This window comes from Lepisosteus platostomus, chromosome 3 (genome assembly GCF_059453375.1).
Source record: "Lepisosteus platostomus isolate fLepPlt1 chromosome 3, fLepPlt1.hap1, whole genome shotgun sequence".
In the NCBI taxonomy this organism is placed as follows: Eukaryota; Metazoa; Chordata; class Actinopteri; order Semionotiformes; family Lepisosteidae; genus Lepisosteus; species Lepisosteus platostomus.
Window position 1 is genome coordinate 24,814,563 of NC_142613.1, and position 27,064 is coordinate 24,841,626.

A 27,064-nucleotide genomic window follows, 5' to 3' on the forward strand; every position below is an offset into this window, starting at 1 on the left:
CCAGTTAATGCTGTTTGTACTTGCAAGAATAGCGATTACAAACATTTAAAAAATACTTGCTTTATACTGTCCAACTGAGCAATCTTGCTTTTATAAAATATACCGACTTTTTAATGTTTGATGTGTAAGATGCTGTAATACAGGTTAAAATGATTAAAAGTCTAAACAGTATCAACTTGAATTCTTATCTCTATTAATATAACTATCAAGTGGTATTAAATAAATACAGCTTTTTAGTATAGATTACACTTTTCAAAAAATGTATTAAAAAAATAAAAATGACTACAATCTAATCTTTCCACATTTGATCCCAAGAGGAATCACAATACGCTCCTGCTTTGTTTAGCGATGGTATGAAAAATAAATCTAAATGGAGAGAAAGCTATGCTGAAAAATGATTAAGATACTTAGAAGATAAAGATAACGGTTTATGTTGCATTGTCAGATTGTGAATCAATAAAGGCATTTAATTAAACATGCATTTATGTTTTAATTTAAAATGGGGCTAATGGGGACTCTATTATTTTTACTCTATAACTATATTTGTTAAAGCAAGTCAGTTTTTTGCGACACATAAAAGACATTTTTCAATGAAAGATCTGATTACGAGGAAGAAAAATCACCTGGTTTTTGTGCACAAAAAGTAGTTTTTAACTATCGAAACCTGTTTTTATTGCTTTTAAAGTCATTCAGTTTCTAGGTTAAGCAAGAACAGGCTGGGCTGTTCTGCTTCCTGTGGTGATATACAGGTTTTTCGCACGAAACCTTATTGAGCAGTATTTCTCGCGTTATGAACGTGTGTTAGCGTTGAAAAACCGGAGGTTTAAAAAAAGAGAATTAGCTCAGTGATAGTTTTATGTGGAGGCTGTGAAGATTTTCACAAGTCATGGTCTTTAAAATGCATTTGGTTTGAAGGCTTTCTGTGTTTCCCTTCCAATGATATGGACAGCTGGCTGGCTGTGAAGAAAAATAAATAAAAACCAGTTTAACAACTTTACCAGTGAAAAGACCTCCCCCCTACATTCTCAGAGTAGACTAGGCATACCTTCCAGTGAAAGACTGTCCCCCTTTCCCCCACGGACAGACAGACAGACAAATGTTTTCACTGCCTATTGAGTAGCTATTCAGAGGGAAATGCGGTGACATCACCGCGCTGGCAAGCATGCTCTTTAGATAACGCGATTCCATCTTATATTCCCTATTAATCAAATTGTAAAAATATGCTTTTGTTTACTCCGATAGCGAGTATATTTGCAGAAAAGGTTAAAATATCACTTTTCTCACAAAGTATATAAACAATATGGTCAGAAGGAGCACGTAAAAAAGTTTCCAAAATAATAATTAAATTCTGAAAAGTATGAGTTTCTTTTACTGTGATAACGAGTGCATGTATTCCTGTTAAATGGTAATCACTTAACTTTGAATGTTTTGTGATATTTAGAAAGACCAACAAATTCAATATTGTGTCGATAATATTTATTGTCAGTAATAATATCAGTAGCAGTTTGAAATTATTCGTTGTTATCAATAAATGACTTAGCTTCGAACATATTGTGATATTTAGAAATATAAAAAAAATTCAATATAGTGCCCCTAATATTTGCTATTTTAGTTTATAGTTTATAGTGCCTGTACATAAAACTATACAGAGAGAAGACACAGGGCTGCGAAAACCACACTGCGCCGGGCGAATGCGCCACATGAATGTAGGGCTTTCGGGCTCACGTGGGTTTGCGCCCTACATCCTGCGGTACCACTGTGTACAGACAGTACTAACATGTTGTGATATGTAGAAATATAAAAAAGGTCAAAATAATGTTTTTATTTTAGTTTTTCAAAGAAATGTTTATTTGTTAAAAGAAAACTCATGGCGACAGCTGGATTTGAACACCCGACCTCAGTGTTATAAGTCAGTCACTTAAGCTATCATGCCACCAATGCAGTCATGTGACAAGCACTGAAACAGCAATACACATATCAATGGAAAGTCTTAAACTACTGTTTGTGCAGCAGTACATGAATATAGTTATATCGTTATTAATTTAGATACGCGATTCCATATTATATTCCCTATTAATCCAGTTCTAAAAGTATGCTTTTGTTTACTCTGATAACGAACGTATTTGCGGAAAAGGTTCAAACGATCAATTTTCACAAAGTATATAAACGTACAGTAATATGGTCAGAAGGAGCACGTAAAAACATTTCTGAAATTACCACATGTAAGACTTTGATGCCTAAAATGTTTAGGGAGAAATGGAATACTGGTGTGTATTTTTTCTTTGAACTACCAAGACCAGCCATAAGACCGTCCATTGGATGAGACGTAAAACCGAGGTCCTGACTCTCTGTGGTCATTAAAAATCCCAGGGTGTTTCTCGAAAAGAGTAGGGGTTTACCCCGGCATCCTGGCCAAATTTCCCATTGGCCTTTATCAATCATGGCCTCCTAACAATCCCCCTCTATAAATTGGCTTAATTACTCTGCTCTCCTCCCCACTGATCGCTGATGTGTGGTGAGCGTTCTGGCGCACTATGGCTGCCGTCGCATCATCCAGGTGGATGCGGCACATTGGTGGTGGTGGCGGGGAGTCCCCATTACCTGTTAAGCGCTTTGAGTGGAGTGTCCAGAAAAGTGCTATATAAGTGTAAGCAATGATTATTATTATTATTATTACATACAGTACAGTTTACATAATATGTTTATGTTCCTAAAATTAATATAGTTTATGACCTTCCGATGCGTTATGCTTCTATTCTTTTTATGCTCAGCTTCTAAAATTTCTCTTTAGTTGTAAAATTCCATATAATATTCAATACTAAGCGGATTAAACTGTTCACAGTAAAGACCAATGCACCACGAGTGCCCGTCGGTCATTTTGGCCAGCCAATCGCGTACCGCGATACGGCGCGGCGTAGTTGCGTGTGGTATGGGTTTGTGCTGTGCATTTTGAATGGCTGCATCTCAATGTGACTTAAGTATTTATCAGACTTAGCTGCATTAGACGTGGGTTGAAGTTTAGTTTCTGTTTTTATTACCTGACTACAATGCCTGGTGTTGGCAGCATAAATCAAATTAACTATTATTAAGTTTTTACTATTTTCCCAGTATAAGAGACAATTAAAAGATTACTTGATGGTTTATTTGGCATTTTTGTGTAGGCTGGAAATCTTAGCAGGAACAGGAGGGAGTGAATAGTGGCAACTGATCAGTGTTTTTTATAGTATGTCTTTTGGGAGTGGGCAGGGATAATAGGAATAAACCTCAGGCTTGTAAGTAACAAGTAACAGTTTTCCCCAGTGTGTCCATATTTAGAAAAAACATGACAAAAATGGTTATATTCTTCTTCCTCATCATTGCCAAAGTCGATTAAATGTACTGCTTGGATTGAGGATATTCCGATGCTCATTGTGCTGTTAGATTTGTCTTCTGTGCCATTCTGCCTAGCAAACAAATGAGAGGGTAAAAACTAGCTAGTGAGTTATGCTATAAATTGAAAAATAATTTTCCTTAAAATGAATCAGTTTGAATGAGTACTGTGGAGATTTTCTATTTATAATCAGTACAACACACTCAGATTCCCAGAAGCAAAAAAAATTGTAATGTGTAATTTAATTCATTTTCCTTTGCCTTTTTTGAGGAACTGTGGTCAGCATGTCTGAAAATATGGATGTGATTTCTTTAGTGATTAACAGTTGGCATACGATACAAGTTACAAATTGAAGGATTTGATATGTCTTGCTTTGCAAGGTTATTCATATTCTATTGATCTGAGGATCTCATCCAACTATTTCTTGAAATACATGATAACATCAACTTTACTGGGCTACTTGTTTTATGCACCCTATACTTAATGTAAAGAATTATTTTCTGTTCCTAGTCCTCAGCCCAATACAACTTTTGTTTCAGTGTTGAAATAGAAGTAGTTTTTTGGAGTTATATTCTTTTCAGGATTTTGAATATTTGTATAAATTGAAATTTTGGTAACTGGAATTTTGTTGCTTGAATAAAATGTATTTTTTAATGTTGCCTTCTGATTTGTTTTTAAATTTGAGTTTTTTTTTATGAATGATTAAAAAGGGAAAGGAATGCAAGGGATTTTAGCTGTCTGCATTTTGATTTTGAATCAAATCGATGTGAAGTGGTGCTGAAATATCAAGGAATGAGGACACATTTATGCATTTATTTTCCTGTGTAAGTAAGATACCAGAAATTCCTGATTATGCCATCAACTGATTTTTTAAAAGAGTTTTAGAGTTTGTCAACAACCATAACAACACACATTTGTGAAATATTTATTTTTTTATTCTTGTCTAACTTTTTTTAATCTAGATTGATCATTTATAATGACCTTACCTCTTTCTGAAGACACAAATACAGTAATTGTTTTATTAATTGTTCTAATATGTAAACTGGGTAAGTGCAGTCTGAATTAAGATCAGTTTTAAGATCAAAGGAAATCTTCACCAAAGATTTTAAGAATTGTTTAACATTTAGTTAAGAGCAGCTTTTGCTGGTGCTTGTTTTTATTAAATGTTATTTCCCCTGCTCATGTATTTTTATTGCTGTTTGAGGAATCATCAGTACTTTCAGGTATAGCTTACTAGAATCAGATTGCCTTTAGGATTACTATTTAAATCAAGCTTGATGTTTTGATAGAATCCCTTTGTGTACATACAAATGATGAGCACTGATTGCTGAATGAATTATTCATGGTTCTATCCCAGTTACATTGAATTCAGATGTTGCATGACTTAATTTGTACTGTACCTTGTATTAGGTTTGTACAATAAATGTTCTATGTTCATGTGTCACATAGCTACATTAGTTCTTAAGTGTTTCCTTCCCCTCGTGTGTTGGCAGGAATATTCACCTGCTGTCTAAATGGATTAGAGATTACTCCAGGTTATTACTCCATTCATCCATCAATTTTCTAGCAACTTCATCCAACACAGGGTAGCAGGGGAGCTGGAGCCTGTCTCAGCCAGCAACAGGCACAAGACCCTGGATGGTACACACACTCACACAATGACCTACGTACAAGTATGTATTTACACTGTAGAACCCACTATAAACCCATGTAGACACTGCAAGAACATGGATACTCCATGCAGATAGCAGTCCAGGTCCACAATTGAACCCAGGGCCCCAGAACTGCGGGACAGCAATGCTAACCACTGCGCCACTTTATGACCCCCGATAGACATTACTATGCAAGATATTACAGCTATTGGACTTGACACACTTGTGGTAATTTAATTTCAAGCAGTCCAAAATCTAGCTTTCACTTCATAGCCCATCAACATTTTGATCCCCTTTCCTCTGGTAACTCGGTTGGAGTTTTATGTGTTATTTCTACTGAGTGACGTTTTCCCATTCTAGCAGAACTAGTTGATTTAGCTGAGTTGGATGTAAAAGTAAAAGTGAAGCACTTGAACTCAGTAGACACATTAAATATCCAGAGCTAAAAAAACAAACAAATGCTACTATCCATCAAGCTGGTGGGTGTTGCACTTCAGTGATGGATGAAGAGGTTCTCTATTTGACTGGGATTTATTCTTGGAAAATGAATTGTACAATTTGCGGTGGCCTTTACATCACTGAATTTTTCTGTATTTCTCTCCATTTAGTCAATGATAAGAGCAAATGTTTTTTTTAATAATTGGTATATAATGACCACATAGGTGCCAGGGTGTCTGTAATTAAAGTAAAGTATTTTTATTTGTACTGTGAAATGGCTGTCTGCACGATACACTTCATCCCTGGCTGTCATAACTTTTTCATAATTTAAACAGTAATTAAAATGAAAGGCTGTCCTTCATTATCCTCAGCAGTAATTTCTCATTTTTTTCTTTATCACTACTGTGTTAGAGCTCAAACTATGAGAAGTCACGTGTTTTGTTAAATTTGTCAGGAAGCTGTGCAAAAACTTCCTACCAGGCTTGTTTACTGCTGTTTTAACAGTAGGTTTACTTATACGCCCTATCCCCCAAATGGACCCAGTGCTTGGAATGTATGTACATTTTAATGATCTTTTAATTATCTTGGAAAGATAATTGAGTACAGGCCTTGTTAGGGTCTTGAATGAAAGGGCAACCCTTGTACATCCAGTCTGAACTTTTAATTATTTTGTATGTCTTACTTAGTTCACACATTAGAATGAAATATCCAGAACTAAAACAAAAATGTATTTTATTGTCTTTCTTCAAAAGTCAGATTCTTAAGTTGAGACACACTATTTTCACAATTTTCTCTTTCCAGAAATTGTCTAATATGTCTGTTCCATGAATAAAAGTGATTGAACAAATACAGAGAAATTCTGAATGAATTTTTAAAAAGAGACGATCTGGAGTGGTTTTCTCAGCCATCCAAAAATGTGTTATTGTTTACCTTTTGGTGTGTGTTAACCTGTTACTGTTGGTCATTCATTAAGTTTTTAAGTAGAAAAACCTCAAAAGCTTTTAGACTACAGCATGGTGACATCAAAGATATTTGAATTTGGAATTTCACAGAAAAATGCAGAAAAAGTCTAATTTGAGTGAGGAAGAAATGGTATTTCTCCATTTGTTTGCACAGACTTAGGTGTAAAGAGATAGGGGAATGCCAAACTAAAAGTAGGCTGGGCAAACGATTTTTAAATTTTTTTAAAAATAAATAATGAGATATAATGATGTGTTCCTGCTTAACTTAGACATTGCACGACTTTAAAACATATAAAAACAGGTTTCGAGAGTTAAAAACCACTTTTTATGCGTGAAAAATGGGTGATTTTTCTTCCTCGTGATCAGCTCAGAATCTTTGTGTACGCTGTAAGGTTTTTACTTCTTAATTAAACGTTTAAAATACACGAATTTCATAAAGACAACACACGTTTCGAAGAGAAAAAATCCCATTCTTTTCTCTTCCTGGTGTGTGAAACTGATCAGCAGGTCTTTTTTTCCCAATCAGAGGCTCTGAAAATAGCGTACTGCCCACTGTGCTCCGTCAGAGAGGGGCGCGGCACCGAGAGAGGGAGGAGGCGCGGAGCTCAGCAGTACAGAACGAACGTTCTGCTACCTGGAGCGCTTATGGCAGCAATCGCGTCTGCATTTATAACTTAGTTTTTAAAATTAATCAAGCAATATGAACCATCTCTTTTTACTTTTAAGTCACTTAATTATCATTAAGCACAGCTTTCTCACCACTTAGACTACTTTTTGATACCATCCTTAGACAAAGCAGAAACTTCTTGTTCTGTCTAATGACATTACAAGTGGAAAGATTACAGATTTTAATCGTCTTTAATTTTGTTACGTTATACATTTTAGAAACGTTTCATCCATACAAACACCACAAAACTATTCTCGATTGTATTTCTGAATGGTATGTTACACTTAGTTCACTGTTTTAAATACATCTAATTAAGAAAGTTAGGTGTTAGCATAAACTATTAGCAATCAATATTAAATTTAGCACTGTAATAATTTGTTGCACTTTCCCCCGCATCTTGTAAAAATATATTTTCATTGTTCAAATATACATTAAATCTGACTATCATATAATAAGTTAAATACAAAACTAAAGAAAAAATAGGGTTAAATATAATTCAAAATATTTTGCTAACAATGTTAACTGTTTATAAATAATAAATTGTATTAACTAAAGAGTAGGATGGCACAGTTGTTAGTATGCTTTTTGTTTTGTTTCTTTTTCATAAATACAACAGTAGTACCTGATGTCTCAGTGGCTTTCAAAATTAAATTTTGCATGCAAACCTGTGAACTAGAAAGATAACTAAGATATCCATCCATTTATAATGGTGGCAAAGTGGTTAGCATTGCTATCTTGGAGCACTGGGGTCCTACGTTCAATTCCTGCCATCCTGTGTGTGTGGGGTTTGCATGTTCTCTCTGGGTTACATGGTTTTTCTCCATATGTGTGATATGACTCCCTCTTGTACTCCAAAACATACTGGTAAGTTAATTGGTTTATGGGAAAACTGGCCCTGGTGTGTGTGTGTTTGTGTCTGTCTGTCCTGTGATGGACTGGCGCTATGTCCAGGGTGTATTCTGCCTTGTGTCCGTTGCTTACTGGGATAGGCTCCAAATCCTCTGTACTGGATAAAGAGATTAGAAATGGATGGAAGTAAAGGCACTGTGTGGATGGAACTATACACAGTGTTAGAAACCCACTATGAAATGGCAGCATCTCACTGAGAATAAAATATTTTATAGTGCTGGCTTAAGGAAACAGCCTTTCCACCTCTCTTGCACATCAGTATCCATACCTAGTTATTTAAACAAATTGCCTCTAATTATAAACATCTTAATATGCTGGCTCTGTGGATCCGCATCAGCTATGTTTGCCCATTCCTTCAATTCATGTGCATCCAACACACAGTTCAATGCTAGCAACTACACAAAATCTAAAATACAATCCTCATTTCAGTATCTATGTAAACACAGTCTGTTAACTTCATCATCTTCATCAAAAGTATGCCTAACCCCATTAGGAATTGTTCTTGTTATCAGTGTATTCCTCAGCTATCCCAAAATTATCTTCTTACCAACATCTCTAGTTTTTTATCCTGCAATAACTCAGCCAACACTTAAATCTCGAAAAGCTGCTTGTGTTCATTTCTTTAAATCACAAATATCATGTGTAAATACTGTCCATGTAATACTCTGCATTGTGGAATAATAGTTTATTTTAAAGGGAACTAGAGAAACTAAGAACTAGAGAAATCAAGAAAGGCTTTTTTTTCTAGAATTAATAAATGCACATCCTGTTCACTGGGGAAATTAAATCCACACTGAGCAATCTTCAATATGTTCAGAATATGACAGCGAGAATCCTATCAGGGATGCATTACACCTGTTTTCAAGTCCTTGCATTGGTTACCTATCAGGTTTCGAGTCAACTTCAAAATCCTCATCCTCATTCAGTACCTACAGTATATGGCTTATTATCTGTCTACTCCCCACCTTTGTCCGTCTGACTCTGGTCTTCTAGCTGTCCTCAAGAACATCTACATTCTGTGGGTGACAGGGTCTTCTCTAGCTGCACTCCAGAGCTCTCAATTTGTATTCCCAGTGATATCAGTCACGTACCCTGAGTGCATTTAAATCTAACCTCAGAACCTTTCTTTTCAGAAGACTTAGTGTCTGTATCTGCTTCATTTTCTAATTTTGGTAGCACCTCTAACTGCTTGTCTTTCTTATATGTATTTACTTTGTAATCTGTGGTCCTTTTATCTGTTTTTATATCTACTGTATTGCTTTGAGATGCCACTTTTAAAGGTGATATATAAAATAAAGTTTTTTATTATTGTTATAGAGAAACATGATCAGTTTTCCCTGGTCCAGATAAAAAGATCTAAAGCATACTAGTTTGTCACTCTTCTCATTCCCTTTGCTAAATAACTTTTCATACTAATCTGATCAATCTAACTGCCTGTTTTCTGTGCTTTCTCTATCCTGCTAGATTTGCAATTATTCTGAACATTTTCTTCTTGAAATAACTCATTTCTAAATACCTTTTTTCACTGTTAACATCTTGCAGCAACGCTGCGACAAAATATACACTTAGCACAGTTCATCCTGCTACCAACATTGAATAACAAAATCTTAAGATTTCTATATTTATGTCTTTATTTAGTGGTTTCATTAGTGACAAAGGCTAAACTTTCTTGGAAAAATGTCTTTTATGTGTTGCAGAAAAAACTGACTTGCTTTAACAAAGTATGTTTACAAATCCTTTCACCTGGCAATCTACCTGAATGCCCAACTATCTGAGAAGCCCTCCATGAAACCATGGTTGCTATTAATTCATTTAGGGCTTATTGACAGAATTGCTGTTTTTTATGCATGCTAATTTTCTGATTCCTCACTCTGTTTCATGTTTATAGATAAGACTTTATTGATCGTGAAGGGAAATTGATGTACAAGATGAACATGTTTGCATGTTCTTTTGTAACATACACCTTTTTGTGATTTTTTTTTGTATATCTTAGCAAGTGTTCCTGCATCCCTCTTCTGCACTTTAGTCATGGCTTTTTTCTGTTTGCTTATTTCAAAGCAACACCTGCTCCATTTCTAAAACTTTTTACTCATGTGCATTTTTGTATTTTTTACACCTCTAGCACTTTAACATCCTGAATTTTCATTTGCCTTAATTTGTAGAATGAACTTGAGTTTTAGCCTAAAGAAGTTTTCATTATCTTTTGTTTCTTGTCCTACAACTGTTATTATTGATCACCGAATTATTGTTCTTGACATGACTTCATTCAGCCTTTCCTGAACGTCTATGACAGGCAGAGAGAGTGCTGTTTCTGGTGCGATCTTTTGCAGCTGACATTTCACTGTTTTAAACGAACAAGAAATTAGATTGCTCATAGATCACTTATCCTATATAAACACAGCGTAATTGCCCTCCGAAAATCCTCTTTTTCTTGTTCGTTTTAGAGACCTTGATCGAAACTGATTTTAGATGTCAGAAAGGATTTCTTTTCTCTGTATTTCCTACATTGCTTTGTCGAGATTTTAACTTTATATCTAACTTTATATCTAGGCTCAGATTTCAACTATAAATCGTACAGTAATTAATAGCAGTAAATACTGATGTTTTGCGCCCTCTTACCACAAAAATATTCGGACACGGACGGTTAAACATGGCGGCAAATCAGACACCCAGGGAGGGGGGGCGTCTTCTCGCCTCCATAACTAAAATGCCAAATAGGAGTGGCTTAAGCGACATACACAGTCGTGTAACTGACAGTTTGAGGTAGCCTATCGTGTAAATAATTGTTGCTGATAGGTTAAGCTTTCGAAACTCTGCCCCAAAGTCATGTGACTGATTTTTCGCCCTGTTTCGTTGGTTAAACGCAATGATCACAAGCACCACCATGGTAACTGGGATGTGTAGTTTTTAATTCCGTTTGAATTATAACTGTACGTACTGTCTTCATATTTGGCCAGGGCTTTAAAGAGAAGGCGCGCCAAAAAATTTCGGTGCCGTCGTCTCCGCTTTAAAGGTACCCCCGTGCTGGAAGAATTTGACCTCGGAACGTTTGCCCAGCGTACTAAAAGAAAAACAATTCCAGTGTTGGCTTGCCGTTTACTGTGACCAACAATAATAGTACCAATAAGCCAATTGTAGGTATAAGTCTGTCACGTCATTGTAAATGTATTCTGTTCAGTGTTTAAAGAGTAGGCAAAACCTATGTACAGTACATGTTTCTACCATTTCACATCAAGAATAACATATGTACATTTGGAAAGCCGTGTCATTTCTACTTGTCACAGAAACGGCAAAAACAACACGTTTGCCTTCACATGGGAATGCTCACTGACACGGAGGTGTATTTCATGTTAACAACAGTACATGTGCTCCTATGGTGTGACGATATTCTACTGTTGTTATAGTCAATGCTACCTTGCATGTTCACAAATTAATTATTGCTTTTAAACACAATAATTTTCTCATTTAAATGCAATATTTCTTTGTATAAACACTGTCCTATCTCGTGTGAATCTCAGTGGAGCTAATAAGCTCCCATAGGTGTTTACTTATGAGAAACAAAAACAATTCTAAAAGCTAACATGCATGAACCCTGTAAACCCTCTTCTCTAAGTCTCTGAATAGTCAGAATGGGCTGAATGACAGCTATTTCTACCTTTTAGATAAGCTTTTTCTATAGCAGATCTTTTCAGATCAAATTCTGTTCTAAAGTGGACTTTGTCATTTTTCTTTTCGTATAATGTTTCTGGTTTTGTTTTGAACAAGTATTCAGAGCCTAGTTATTGGAGAAAAAAAACAGACTCCTATTAGATTTTCTATATTCTTAAATTTCAGTATTTATAATAACCCAAGAACAAAGTCTCAAAATGTGATGTTGGAAGAAAGTGGAATCAAGATTTTTGTGCTTTTAAAACAAAATTAGCATAACATGGGTATACAAAATTATTAATATTGTTACAGATGGTTGTGAAAATGGTAAAATTCAGAAATTGACCGTGTGGTTTAGTCAATAAGTATAATAAATATTCATAAGCCTCAACTTGTAAGTGATTTCTCTAGAATATACCTGAGTGGCTGGTATAATTAGAGGCATGTTAATTCTTTGTTCTCTGGCACAGCTTTAGTGAAAGGAGTCATAATCCATGCACACTTGGTTAAACAAATGTTTATTAAAAATGACCAGAAACACACTATGCCATATACAACAAAACATACGTTACTCTAGGTATGGTATTTACAAACAAGGCGTTTCAGAGGTCTCCCATCCAGGTACTGGCCAGGCTCACACCTGCTTAGCTTCAGTGGGTTGCTGGTTGTAAGCTGCAGGGTGATATAGCTTCTGATGTCAGAAAGACTTTCACTCTTATGGTTAAGACAACTGCCAAATTAACCATCCTAATTATTTCTTAGATTATTGGATTCTAAAGCCTCAACAAGAAGTTGTCAATGTCTCTTAAATTTAATTATACAATAGACCTAACCCTGTGTATTTGCACAGACAGTATTTTTATTTTTGAAAACTATTACTAGTTTAAACTGCATTGGGTTAATTCTTTAAGTAAAGTAAAATGTCAAATGTGTTAATTTATTAATTTTCTATGTAAAACAGTTACCAGTGTTTTATTGTGTCGATGAAGCTGATGGGTATTTATCCTTTTGTTTTTGTAGAATCTGGAATGCCCTGACAGATAATTATGGCAATGTGATGCCGGTTGACTGGAAGACATCCCATACACGTTCTCTTCACCTACCCACACTCAATTTGATGGAGAAAAGGGTAAGTTCTAGTTTCAGGTGTGTAGTAACAAGGCCTATTATTTCACTTCGGCTTAAATGTTTTTAATGATTTCTAATAATCCTTGTGTGTGCTGACCAAGCAGCCAGGTGCATCTCTCTGTATGCGCAGGAATGTAGCTAAAGAGACCCCTTCTTTGATCTGAGCCACAAAATGACTTAATGGTCTTTGCATGTGGGGAAAGTGAGGTAAGTTTGTCTTTTGGATAACGGTCTTCCCCAGAACACTATCTAAACTCCTGTGACGGATGTCAACTGCTGGTGCCTGGATGTTTAGCAGAGATCATCAGAAACACATCTGGACCTGATTTTAAAGTTACAGGGCATGGTCAATCACCCAAAAGAAGATCCACCAATTGGGGATCTTTAAGGTGGGTATCAGTACCAATCCTGATGGCCTCTAAGTCAGTCGCCAACTGGTGATGTTGCCTCATTAAACCTTTAACATAACACATGGTTCACTGGTTAACCACTGACTTGTAATCTATCTAAACTGACAAACTGACTTTAACTACCACATAACTGTAAGCAGTCCAAGTCAGAAAAAAAATGTCTCCAAGATGTCAAGCTAAGAGAGTGAGTCAGTATAGTGCAGAATTCTGTCCAAGATATTCTTCCTGAAACAAGAAATTTTGTGTTTATGAACCCACTATTATTTTGGCCTGATCAGTTAAATTAGACAATTGGGCTCTTTCTGTCGAGATCCAGAATTTGTCTACCTTGTGGACCTCAGAAAGACAAACTGGGCACAGAGTGTTTAAGACCAAAGTCAACAAGACACTACCTTTGGCAGAGCTACCTGAACCCCACCTTAAGCTACTACAGCCCAGTGCGAAATTTCAACCCATCAAGGACATTTGGATAATGGATCTTTGAGTATCAAATTTCATTCTCTTTCGAGAATTATAATTCTTGAGAGAGCTATTATTACAAATGCATGTTTGATGTTTAGTTCACGATAGTAAATGTATATTAACTTGTGTCTGAGAATATAAATGTGATTTAGTTATAAGAGAGTGATAGAACCTATGAGCTAGATCAGAGGTTCCCAACCTATTACAGCTCGCGGCCCACATGACCGACTGTAAAAACTTCCGGGGCCCATACAAGAACCAGGCCGTCGTCACCGTTTTGAAAGGGGCTAGCGCTATACCTCAGCAGTAGCCTAATCGACACCAGTAATCAGAGAAAATATGCATAAACAATCTACAAACATGGCTTTACAAAGACCTTTTATTGATTACAGAAGGAGCCCAGCCAGCACCTCACAAAAAATTAATAAATTAAATTAAAATAAAAAATATTGTAAAAACTAAGGCACCAGTACAGCGCTTTCTTTATTATGATATCTCACATACTTAACGCTAGCCTTGTGTTACGACCCCAAGTGTCTAGGGGTAAAGAGGTGTAACATTTAGGATAATTCTTTTGGAAGCAGGTGGGTTTGGTGAGGGACTAGGAAGCGTGATAAGGGTAAGGAACTAGAGTGGTGCCAAAGAAAAGAAAATAACAAACAAAATGGAGCTGGCTAGGACAGTGAGGGAAAGCTAATCTGACTACAAAAGAAAACCCGAAACACACGGTCTTCGGCGTCTTCAACACCCTAGCTAACCTGCACTGACTACCCAAAACCATACAAGACAAATGGCACTCACCCGTACTAAACTAGTGTACTAATACAAAATCAACTAAGTGTGTACAGATGCAGCCATTCAAAATGGGTGAGGTATTTCGCGGCATACCCCGGTGGGCGTGTCGCAGTATCACACGGTATCACGCAGTTAACGTGTGTCACGTGACTAACTATCCGGCGTCGCCTTGTAAAACCGCCAGGGGGAGCTTAACCTCTCATGTACAGCATTTGAGCCTTTAATTTTGAACTGTGTATTACAGCATGTTAATCATCAGTCATTAAAATGTTGGTATATTTTATGAAAGCAAGATTGCTCAGTTGGACAAAAGTACACAACCTACCTTTATCAGAAATATTTATGCATCAAAGCCTTTACTGAAGATATTACTAATAGTATTAATAATGGATGACTTTGGACAAGCTGTATACTCAAAGTATAATTTCTTTAGCACATTTGTACAAGCACTTGGAATCTGTCCAAGCCATACTTTGTCAGGCATTTTGTTTTACTTCAACGGGCATAAAAACTTCCTTGCTTTTAACAGGGCGTTTCATAATTTCTAACTACGAAAATGATTTAAAATGTGACACCTATCCTTCAACTAGAGCTTAAAATATCACAAGGATCCTCAAGAGCACAGCAAAGAGTGTATTAAAAGACACTTGTATTTATCAACGCTTTCTTTTCCGTATACCAGATTTTATGGAACCACTTCAGAGGGGTGTCAGCCAGTCAGATTCCAGGAATCGGCACTTTAAAGGAAAAATACACACCGGTATTCCATTTCTCCCTAACGATTTTAAGCATCGAAGTATTTAACTAGCATGTGAAATAGCGTGTGAAAAAGTGGTAGTTTTAAGCTTTTCTGCTAATATAATATGGAATCGCGTATCTAAAGAATTCGTGTGCTGCGACAGGGCTGTGTAGGGCTGTTTCGCCTGCCTGTTCATACGAGCTGTCTTGTAGCCTACTGGTCTAGGTGCGTGACTACCAACTGGCAGGTTGTGTGTTCGAATCCAGCTGGTGCTGGACTATTCATTTTTATTTATTTATTTTTTAATCGCGTAACATAAACATATTACCGTATGCAAACTGTACTGTATACAGTATGTATATGTATATTTAATGTCTTAACTGTGCCCATTTAAGTATTGAATATTCATATCTAATTTTACCACTGAAGGGAAATCTTAGTAGCTGAGCATAAAAAGAAGAGGAGCATACTGTAACGCGTGTGAAGGCCATAAACGATATTAATTTTGGAACATAAACATACAGTATATGGCTGGTCTCAGTACTTTAAAGAAAAAAATACACACCAGTATTCCATTTCTCCCTAAACATTGTAAGCTTCGAAGTCTTTAACTAACGTGATACCGGAGTCAACAAGCATACTTTTAGAATTTGATTAAAAGGGAATATAATATGGAATCGCGTATCTCAAGAAATTAATAACGATATAATTATATTCATGTTGCAAAAGAACTGCAACGGACATAAAAACTCCCTTGCTTTTAACAGAGCGTTCCATAATTTCTAACTACGGAAAATGCCAGGTGAAAGGATTTGTAAACATATTTTGTTAAAGCAAGTCAGTTTTTTCCGCAACACATAAAATACATTTTTCCAAGAAAGTTTAGCCTTTGTCACTAATGAAACCACTAAATAAAGACATAAATATAGAAATCTTAAGATTTGTTTTATTTAATGTTGGTAGCAGGATGAACTGTCAGAGTGTATATTTTGTCGCAGAGTTGCTGCAAGATGTTAACAGTGAAAAAGGTATTTAGAAATGAGTTATTTCAAGATGAAAAAGAAAACATACACGAAACATGGTTTCATTATGACCAGAATCGGTCTTGAGATATTTTTAACTTGATTTACAGTATTTGAGAGGTATGTCTTAATACCGATACTACAGTGCTTAAGTACTGCTCATGTATATGTTTCTAGGTTTATATTATGCATTTCATACGGTCGAATTACTTTTGAGCAACTAATAAGAAGCGCGAAACGGTATGCGTTTTAGTTTCGTTTTGTGCTGGAACCCGTGGATTGATTAGAGATATCAAGTACATACAAGTCATTTTTTAAATGTTGTAGTTCGTCTTGAAAAAATGTTACGAGTACATCATCTATCAACGATTACACAGGTTCTGTTTCCATATTGCGGATTTCGGTTACGTAATATTATTTTCTAGATTTCACGTTGTGAATATATGATTTGGGCAAACAGAGCCGCAAAGAAGTACATTATTGGTTGTTGTTTTTTTTTTGCAGTTTTATCTAGAACAAGCGATGCTTAAACCTTTGTCTGATTCTTGTGAAACTATCCACACGACAGTTACAGTACCTAGGAGTTGACTTCAGTGATGTCACTGATGGGATGTTTCTAAAAATCCATCCTCTGTAAAACGTCTTTTCTAGTTGTCCTGCATATGTATTCGCTAATGAAGCTGTGTGTTCTGAGCCTGGATCTCTACATTTCTGTATGAACCAGCTTAGACAGCTAAAGACAGCTTGTGTTTAAATTGAGTGTAAGGCAATTTATGCTTCTAAAGTCATGGTCAGCATTTATTTTTGTACTGTGCTGTAAACTTGTTCTGTGCCAAGTCACATTATTTTATAGCGTTTTTATAGCGTTATCAAATCCGGTGGCGCTGTGTGTTAGTTTCCGGACTCCCATGTCACATGGTCTGTGATTGAAACCTGTAAAACCGGTTTAATTCGTCACAGCCAGCACTCTTCAGGTGTGAGGGTCTTCTGCTCAGAATGAAACGCTAAAATGTTTGTGTATATTCTAATGGTAGTGGGGGCAGGGTGTGTGGGAACAGGTTTGGTTGAAATTGCATTGGAGATCTATGTTCTTCACACCTGAAACATTTTCTCTGAAAGCATTTTCTTCGCAGTTTAACCGATATTTGGCATTTTATTAATGGAGGCGAGAAGACGCCCCCCCCCCCCCCCCCCCTCTGGGTGTCTGATTTGCCGCCATGTTTAACCGTCCGTGTCCGAATCGCAGTAGCTACGCGTACGAAATAAAGTTCATCCCAGCTACAAAACAGATATATTTTTGTGGTAAGAGGGCGCAAAACATCAGTATTTACTGCTATTAATTACTGTACGATTTATAGTTGAAATCTGAGCCTAGATATAAAGTTAAAATCTCGACAAAGCAATGTAGGAAATACAGAGAAAATAAATCCTTTCTGACATCTAAAATCAGTTTCGATCAAGGTCTCTAAAACGAACAAGAAAAAGAGGATTTTCGGAGGGCAATTACGCTGTGTTTATATAGGATAAGTGATCTATGAGCAATCTAATTTCTTGTTCGTTTAAAACAGTGAAATGTCAGCTGCAAAAGATCGCACCAGAAACAGCACTCTCTCTGCCTGTCATAGACGTTCAGGAAAGGCTGAATGAAGTCATGTCAAGAACAATAATTCGGTGATCAATAATAACAGTTGTAGGACAAGAAACAAAAGATAATGAAAACTTCTTTAGGCTAAAACTCAAGTTCATTCTACAAATTAAGGCAAATGAAAATTCAGGATGTTAAAGTGCTAGAGGTGTAAAAAATACAAAAATGCACATGAGTAAAAAGTTTTAGAAATGGAGCAGGTGTTGCTTTGAAATAAGCAAACAGAAAAAAGCCATGACTAAAGTGCAGAAGAGGGATGCAGGAACACTTGCTAAGATATACAAAAAAAATCACAAAAAGGTGTATGTTACAAAAGAACATGCAAACATGTTCATCATGTACATCAATTTCCCTTCACGATCAATAAAGTCTTATCTATAAACATGAAACAGAGTGAGGAATCAGAAAATTAGCATGCATAAAAAACAGCAATTCTGTCAATAAGCCCTAAATGAATTAATAGCAACCATGGTTTCATGGAGGGCTTCTCAGATAGTTGGGCATTCAGGTAGATTGCCAGGTGAAAGGATTTGTAAACATACTTTGTTAAAGCAAGTCAGTTTTTTCTGCAACACATAAAAGACATTTTTCCAAGAAAGTTTAGCCTTTGTCACTAATGAAACCACTAAATAAAGACATAAATATAGAAATCTTAAGATTTTGTTATTCAATGTTGGTAGCAGGATGAACTGTGCTAAGTGTATATTTTGTCGCAGCGTTGCTGCAAGATGTTAACAGTGAAAAAAGGTATTTAGAAATGAGTTATTTCAAGAAGAAAATGTTCAGAATAATTGCAAATCTAGCAGGATAGAGAAAGCACAGAAAACAGGCAGTTAGATTGATCAGATTAGTATGAAAAGTTATTTAGCAAAGGGAATGAGAAGAGTGACAAACTAGTATGCTTTAGATCTTTTTATCTGGACCAGGGAAAACTGATCATGTTTCTCTATAACAATAATAAAAAACTTTATTTTATATATCACCTTTAAAAGTGGCATCTCAAAGCAATACAGTAGATATAAAAACAGATAAAAGGACCACAGATTACAAAGTAAATACATATAAGAAAGACAAGCAGTTAGAGGTGCTACCAAAATTAGAAAATGAAGCAGATACAGACACTAAGTCTTCTGAAAAGAAAGGTTCTGAGGTTAGATTTAAATGCACTCAGGGTACGTGACTGATATCACTGGGAATACAAATTGAGAGCTCTGGAGTGCAGCTAGAGAAGACCCTGTCACCCACAGAATGTAGATGTTCTTGAGGACAGCTAGAAGACCAGAGTCAGACGGACAAAGGTGGGGAGTAGACAGATAATAAGCCATATACTGTAGGTACTGAATGAGGATGAGGATTTTGAAGTTGACTCGAAACCTGATAGGTAACCAATGCAAGGACTTGAAAACAGGTGTAATGCATCCCTGATAGGATTCTCGCTGTCATATTCTGAACATATTGAAGATTGCTCAGTGTGGATTTAATTTCCCCAGTGAACAGGATGTGCATTTATTAATTCTAGAAAAAAAAGCCTTTCTTGATTTCTCTAGTTCTTAGTTTCTCTAGTTCCCTTTAAAATAAACTATTATTCCACAATGCAGAGTATTACATGGACAGTATTTACACATGATATTTGTGATTTAAAGAAATGAACACAAGCAGCTTTTCGAGATTTAAGTGTTGGCTGAGTAATTGCAGGATAAAAAACTAGAGATGTTGGTAAGAAGATAATTTTGGGATAGCTGAGGAATACACTGATAACAAGAACACTTCCTAATGGGGTTAGGCATACTTTTGATGAAGATGATGAAGTTAACAGACTGTATGTTTACATAGATACTGAAATGAGGATTGTATTTTAGATTTTGTGTAGTTGCTAGCATTGAACTGTGTGTTGGATGCACATGAATTGAAGGAATGGGCAAATATCGCTGATGCGGATCCACAGAGCCAGCATATTAAGATGTTTATAATTAGAGGCAATTTGTTTAAATAACTAGGTATGGATACTGATGTGCAAGAGAGGTGGAAAGGCTGTTTCCTTAAGCCAGCACTATAAAATATTTTATTCTCAGTGAGATGCTGCCATTTCATAGTGGGTTTCTAACACTGTGTATAGTTTAATCCACACAGTGCCTTTACTTCCATCCATTTCTAATCTCTTTATCCAGTACAGAGGATTTGGAGCCTATCCCAGTAAGCAACGGACACAAGGCAGAATACACCCTGGACATAGCGCCAGTCCATCACAGGACAGACAGACACAAACACACACACACCAGGGCCAGTTTTCCCATAAACCAATTAACTTACCAGTATGTTTTGGAGTGCGAGAGGGAGTCATATCACACATATGGAGAAAAACCATGTAACCCAGAGAGAACATGCAAACCCCACACACACAGGATGGGACCTGGGACCCCAGTGCTCCAAGATAGCAATGCTAACCACTTTGCCACCATTATAAATTGATGGATATCTTAGTTATCTTTCTAGTTCACAGGTTTGCATGCAAAATTTAATTTTGAAAGCCACTGAGACATCAGGTACTACTGTTGTATTTATGAAAAAGAAACAAAACAAAAAGCATACTAACAACTGTGCCATCCTACTCTTTAGTTAATACAATTTATTATTTATAAACAGTTAACATTGTTAGCAAAATATTTTGAATTATATTTAACCCTATTTTTTCTTTAGTTTTGTATTTAACTTATTATATGATAGTCAGATTTAATGTATATTTGAACAATGAAAATATATTTTTACAAGATGCGGGGGAAAGTGCAACAAATTATTACAGTGCTAAATTTAATATTGATTGCTAATAGTTTATGCTAACACCTAACTTTCTTAATTAGATGTCTTTAAGACAGTGAACTAAGTGTAACATACCATTCAGAAATACAATCGAGAATAGTTTTGTGGTGTTTGTATGGATGAAACGTTTCTAAAATGTATAACGTTACAAAATTAAAGACGATTAAAATCTGTAATCTTTCCACTTGTAATGTCATTAGACAGAACAAGAAGTTTCTGCTTTGTCTAAGGATGGTATCAAAAAGTAGTCTAAGTGGTGAGAAAGCTGTGCTTAATGATAATTAAGTGACTTAAAAGTAAAAAGAGATGGTTCATATTGCTTGATTAATTTTAAAAACGAAGTTATAAATGCAGACGCGATCGCTGCCATAAGCGCTCCAGGCAGTAGAACGTTCGTTCTGTACTGCTGAGCTCCGCGCCTCCTCCCTCTCTTGGTGCCGCGCCCCTCTCTGACGGAGCGCAGTGGGCGGTACGCTATTTTCAGAGCCTCTGATTGGGAAAAAAAGACCTGCTGATCAGTTTCACACACCAGAAAGAGAAAAGAATGGGATTTTTTCTCTTCGAAACGTGTGTTGTCTTTATGAAATTCGTGTATTTTAAACGTTTAATTAAGAAGTAAAAACCTTACAGCGTACACAAAGATTCTGAGCTGATCACGAGGAAGAAAAATCACCCATTTTTCACACATAAAATGTGGTTTTTAACTCTCGAAACCTGTTTTTATATGTTTTAAAGTCGTGCAATGTCTAAGGTAAGCAGGAACACATCATTATATCTCATTATTTATTTTTTATTTTTTTAATTTAAAAATCGTTTGCCCAGCCTATTATTAGTTGCTCAAAAGTAATTTGACCGTATGAAATGCATAATATAAACCTAGAAACATATACGTGAGCAGTACTTAAGCACTGTAGTATCGGTGTTAAGACGTACCTCTCAAATACTGTAAATCAAGTTAAAAATATCTCAAGACCGATTCTTGTCATAATGAAACCATGTTTAGTGTATGTTTTCTTTTTCATCTTGAAATAACTCATTTCTAAATACCTTTTTCACTGTTAACATCTTGCAGCAACTCTGCGACAAAATATACACTCTGACAGTTCATCCTGCTACCAACATTAAATAAAACAAATCTTAAGATTTCTATATTTATGTCTTTATTTAGTGGTTTCATTAGTGACAAAGGCTAAACTTTCTTGGAAAAATGTATTTTATGTGTTGCGGAAAAAACTGACTTGCTTTAACAAAATATGTTTACAAATCCTTTCACCTGGCATTTTCGTAGTTAGAAATTATGGAACGCTCTGTTAAAAGCAAGGGAGTTTTTATGTCCGTTGCAGTTCTTTTGCAACATGAATATAATTATACCGTTATTAATTTCTTGAGATACGCGATTCCATATTATATTCCCTTTTAATCAAATTCTAAAAGTATGCTTGTTGACTCCGGTATCACGTTAGTTAAAGACTTCGAAGCTTACAATGTTTAGGGAGAAATGGAATACTGGTGTGTATTTTTTTCTTTAAAGTACCGAGACCAGCCATATACTGTATGTTTATGTTCCAAAATTAATATTGTTTATGGCCTTCACACGCGTTACAGTATGCTCCTCTTCTTTTTATGCTCAGCTTCTTATTATTTCCCTTCAGTGGTAAAATTCAATATCTACAACAGGCACAGTAAAGACGTTTACAGTAAGTCTTTCTACGACAGACCAACGGACCACGAGTGCCCCTGTCGGTCAACCAATCACGCACCGCGGTACCCCGTGTCATCTTACCTGCGGTACGTGTCTGTACCGCTCACTTTGAATGGCTGCATCTGTAAGTGTACCCAACAACCTAAACTAACCTTATATACAAAAGTTCACACAAAAACACAAGTGAACCAGGAATACAAATAAGGGAAAACAAGAGTAATCAACAGGAGCAGGGTACAAAAGAACACAAAAGTTGAACATGTAACACTGGGGCAAGGTAATGACAAAACAAGGATGAACACACAAACAAACGAAAGTACAAAGCAACTAACGGGAAACCAACAAAACAACAAAGCCGAAGCTATACGAAAATACACACACACAAAGCAAAACAAACCAACAAACGAAGCCGAAGCAATAACCAGAAGCGAAGCAATAACCAGAACCAAACGGGACCGAAGTCAAACGAAAGGCCTTTTCTTTCTGAAAGCCTCCATGTTAAATAGTGAATAAGATGTGTTCTGATTGGCTGAGAGCTAATTAATGATGACATCATACTGAAACAGTGGAGTGATGGTGGGCCAATGGGGAAGGGAGAACAATCAAGGGTCAGCAGGGTGGAACATAGAAAAAACACACACAGAACACACACTTGGACGTAACACCTTGTCAAAAACAAAACTGAACGAGCAGAATCAAAACGAACTGAAAATGTTTCCAGACGTGCGGGGTAGCCTTCTGTGCCAGTGAACTTATGGAGATGTTGAGAAACAAAAATATGCACAACTATCAGGACAATTATAAAACAGAAGTAGATCTAAACTCCCCATCCGTTACATTATATTAAACACGTAGATTTTCCAATGGACACATGAATGCACAGTCACTCCATAGCCTACAACTAGCCTGACAGTAAACACGTACACCTTCTTTCTGGCTCACTTAGTGAGAGGGCTGGCTCTGTTTGACAGATACCAAAAGGTGGATGTCGGGCTACAGAAAGGAAAGCTGCAAGCGAAAGTCTGGCTCAACATGAAGCTTACTCCTGTTTTTGCTCTTTAGCAGCGCAGAAAATCCAGTTTCACAAAGATATGTTGTTAAAAACTGCATCAAAAATCTCACCGCTTTGTCCGAAAGATCAGGATACTCCAAAGAAACATGAAGCCAAAAATTTGTTAAGAATTTCTTTGATAAAATCAGTTTTAAAGCACTGTCACAGGATAAGATAGGCTGTCTTGTTTCCTTTGTGCTCAAACTTGTGAGGTCCTCTTTGCATAGGTTTACAAAAGGATTTTCAATCCAGCTGAACCGAACATCTGGAGCCAGGAAGCAGTCACGCAGTTGGGTCCTCAAACTTTGCAGGTGCTCTGAAATTAACTTTGTGACAGAGGCTGGTAGCTGCATTTGTTCTTTTGTTAGAAAATCTGACAAATATTCAAACAAGTCGTAGTTTGACTAGTCAATACATTTGGCTCACATTTCCAGTCTTTTTATTGTTGCTTCTATTTTACTCTGGACGTTAAAAATCGTCACTGCTTTACCATGAAGAGTTTCATAACACACACAACACACAGTGGCAGCAGCTCGTTCTCAGTTCCCACGCATGTAAAGCCCAGAGCCAGTTGCTATTTCTTCTCTTTTTTTAGTTTGGGTTTGGATTTTGGGTTATCGGTATGAGACACTGAAGCGGTTTCTTTGCTTGTAGATGGGCCTTCCTCTGTGTCTTTCCTCAGCCCCTGCGGCCTACAGGTTGAAAATCACTGAGCTAGACTGTAACACATTATAGTTGTTGTGTATTTTTAATTCTGAAGTTATTAACTTTGTTATCCCTGAATTAACAATCTCCTACAGGTGCAATGCTGTTAAATTCCTGTGTATAGAGAAGCTGTATACCCAGTCAGGTGGCATTGAAGTAATAATCTGATAATGTCTGTGTGATAGACCCTCCCTGAGGTGAGGTTGCTCTGGGTATCTGTGCACTTAACCTCCGGATAATAGTCGCTTTGATGTACAAGGTGCTTTATTTCAAGTTTTGGTAGGTTTTACAAAGTAAAGAACTATAAGAAGCCCACCTTCTCAACAATTAAAACTGTAAGCACTCACCCCTGACTTTTAATCCTGACTTCTAAACCCAGGCCTCCCTATCGCTTTACAAGCCATTTTTATACCAAACATGCCACTAATTAAATCCTGTGTGAAAATGTACATAACAAACAATAATACATTCAGTGAATGCTGGACTTCCAATGAAACTATTTACAAGTGTTAGTGGCCATATTTGACAGAATTACGTAGATGGTGCCTGAACCACAATGTCAGAATATAGATTATTTTCTCACCTTATCTTCTGCTTTTACTCATTAACTGCACACAGGGACAAAAGTTGCAGAAAGTCAGAAATATTCAAAACAAAATGTTTGTATGCAAAATGTTCTCCATTCTCCGTAAACAGTGCTTATTGGGGCATTGAAATCTTGTCTGTTTTGTTGTAGAAGTTGTGAGTGCATGACAGCCACAGACCAGAGCTTCCCTCCACCCTGAGGGAAATGGCTGTACAAACAAATTCACACCAAGTGATGATAGTTTTGTGATTAACTGGGACAGTAGCATGGCTGTGGATTTTAATTTGCATTAGAGTTCTCTCTTGTCTCCTAGAATTTGAAACAAGGGGATGTCTTTTTAATTTGCTCAATGTACTAATAAGACCATATGTAGCAATTTTGCTGTCCATGATACAAAAACATTGTTGAGCACTGACATTCTTGGTCTTAAAGGAATGTCCTGCTCTCATAGTTAAATTCAGTCTTTTAAGTCTTGAACCCTCAAAGGCATTGACAAAGACAAGGACTTCAAAATCAGCACTGAAACAAAAAGTAGAAAACACAAGAAAAACTTTGGGAATGTATAACTGAGAACAAGGGTCATAGGTGTCTGATACAAACTACACCGCCATGTTGACAAAGTATAATTATAATTGTTTAGTCCTGATTTGAAAGATTTAGGGATGAGATTCTTTGATCAGATAGTTGTAAGCCACCAAAGTAACTATGGGTGACCAGTGGCTGGCTTTCATTTGTAACTAGTGCTGGGCGATAATTATCGCGATATAATTTTCCGCGATATAATTTTAACAGAAGTTCAATAAATGTTTGATATGCGCAGAAAATGCGCAGAAAATACTGCACGAGTGCGCATGCGTGTTGCAGACCGGGCAGCTAACGTGGTGTTGTTTACCCACACAGTGGTGGCTGACAGGATTGTAGTTAGAGTGGCGAAATGAGCGACACTGAAGCAAATGTAGTGCTGCCAACGACCAGCTCGAAGGACAATGACATCGTCGACAGAAAAGATCATTCAACTTCGGTAATTTGGAGATATTTGGGCTTTTTACGATCAGACATAAAACAGAGCACTTTAAACATTGCAGTCTGTCTGAGCCATCTTCTATGTGTGTTTTATCACACTGCAGTATTTAATTTTTCTATTAAGATATTTATTTTGTAAATTTTACTCATGCATATTTTGACATAAAAAATACTTGAATACTCTCTACCTCAGATTTGTTTAATGTTTCTGCTGTTTGGCAAGTGTTTGTTGTGTTCTTAAAATAAAGAGTTGTTTAATTTTCCAATTAACTGTCTGGTTTCTTCAACTTTCACTCAGGAGAAAAAATCTGCCTTTAATAATGATTTGACATTTATCCTGATAATTATCGATATCGACTGATGAAAATTTTTATCGTTATAATGTTTATGGCCATATCGCCCAGCCCTATTTGTAACCTTAATGTTCTTATGTTCTTTTGCAGGTTTTTGTGAGATAATACATCAATAATGAATGCTAAGAAGTTATAAATATGTAAAATAAATATGTAAAATAGTTTTTACATACTTAGGATGAATATACTTATTTTAATATTAGATTATCTGAAATGAAACTACTGTGTGGGATTAAAGAATGATTGAAAATTCAGATGGAAAGTAGTTGATTTGATCTGTACTCAACTCAATTGCAAATCATTTCCAAACAGTCCAGAAAAAAAACTATGAAGAGTGCTGACATATTTACTTGTCATAAAACACATATGTGCATTATCATAGGCATTGTTATTAAGATGTATGCAAGAATGATGCTTGTCATTATATGACAAGCAGAAGGAAAGGCAATGAGTAAATAACCAGCAAGCAGACAAAGAACTGGGAAGCAAACCTTCACAGTCCTTTTCTCCATTACTTTATATTGATTAATGTGTTTTAGCTATAGAATGACTGGTGAGGATTGACTTTAATTCTGTAAATGCATTGAGACTTATTATACCAGCTCAAGGAAGAATAGATTTGGTTTTAATGCCTGTTTCTGTTTTAGCATCTACTGAACTGGAAAGAAGTCACATTATATAATTGACGGCTGATTGGCTGTTTGTTAGATGGCCAGGCAAATTTGATAAAGCCAGATTTTCTCTTTCAGCTAAATACATCATGCTGATTTTGTTCTCCACACCTGGAGGATGTGTTAATAATTTGTAATTCTTTATCAATTTATATAAAAAAAACATCAAACCTTTGATTTGATGAGAACGTCATGATTGTTTCGCAAGGATGTGAAATGTGACTATTTGTTACAGTTACCATCAGGAGACCAAAAAGTTTATTTTTTATTTATTTGAGGCTGCTGCAGTGGCTTGTAATGGCTGGAAAG

General features: G+C 36.2%; 1 protein-coding gene across 3 annotated transcripts in view; it reads left to right on the forward strand.

Moving 5' to 3' along the window:
• Nucleotides 1-27,064, forward strand: part of LOC148674695 (fasciculation and elongation protein zeta-2-like) — a 121,402-nt gene that overhangs the window by 32,996 nt on the left and 61,342 nt on the right. For all 3 annotated transcript variants that reach the window (XM_088625102.1, XM_088625101.1, XM_088625103.1), the window contains exon 2: nucleotides 12,667-12,775. In XM_088625102.1, coding sequence (XP_088481228.1) covers nucleotides 12,667-12,775 — 109 coding nt within the window. The remainder of the gene's footprint in view (nucleotides 1-12,666; nucleotides 12,776-27,064) is intronic.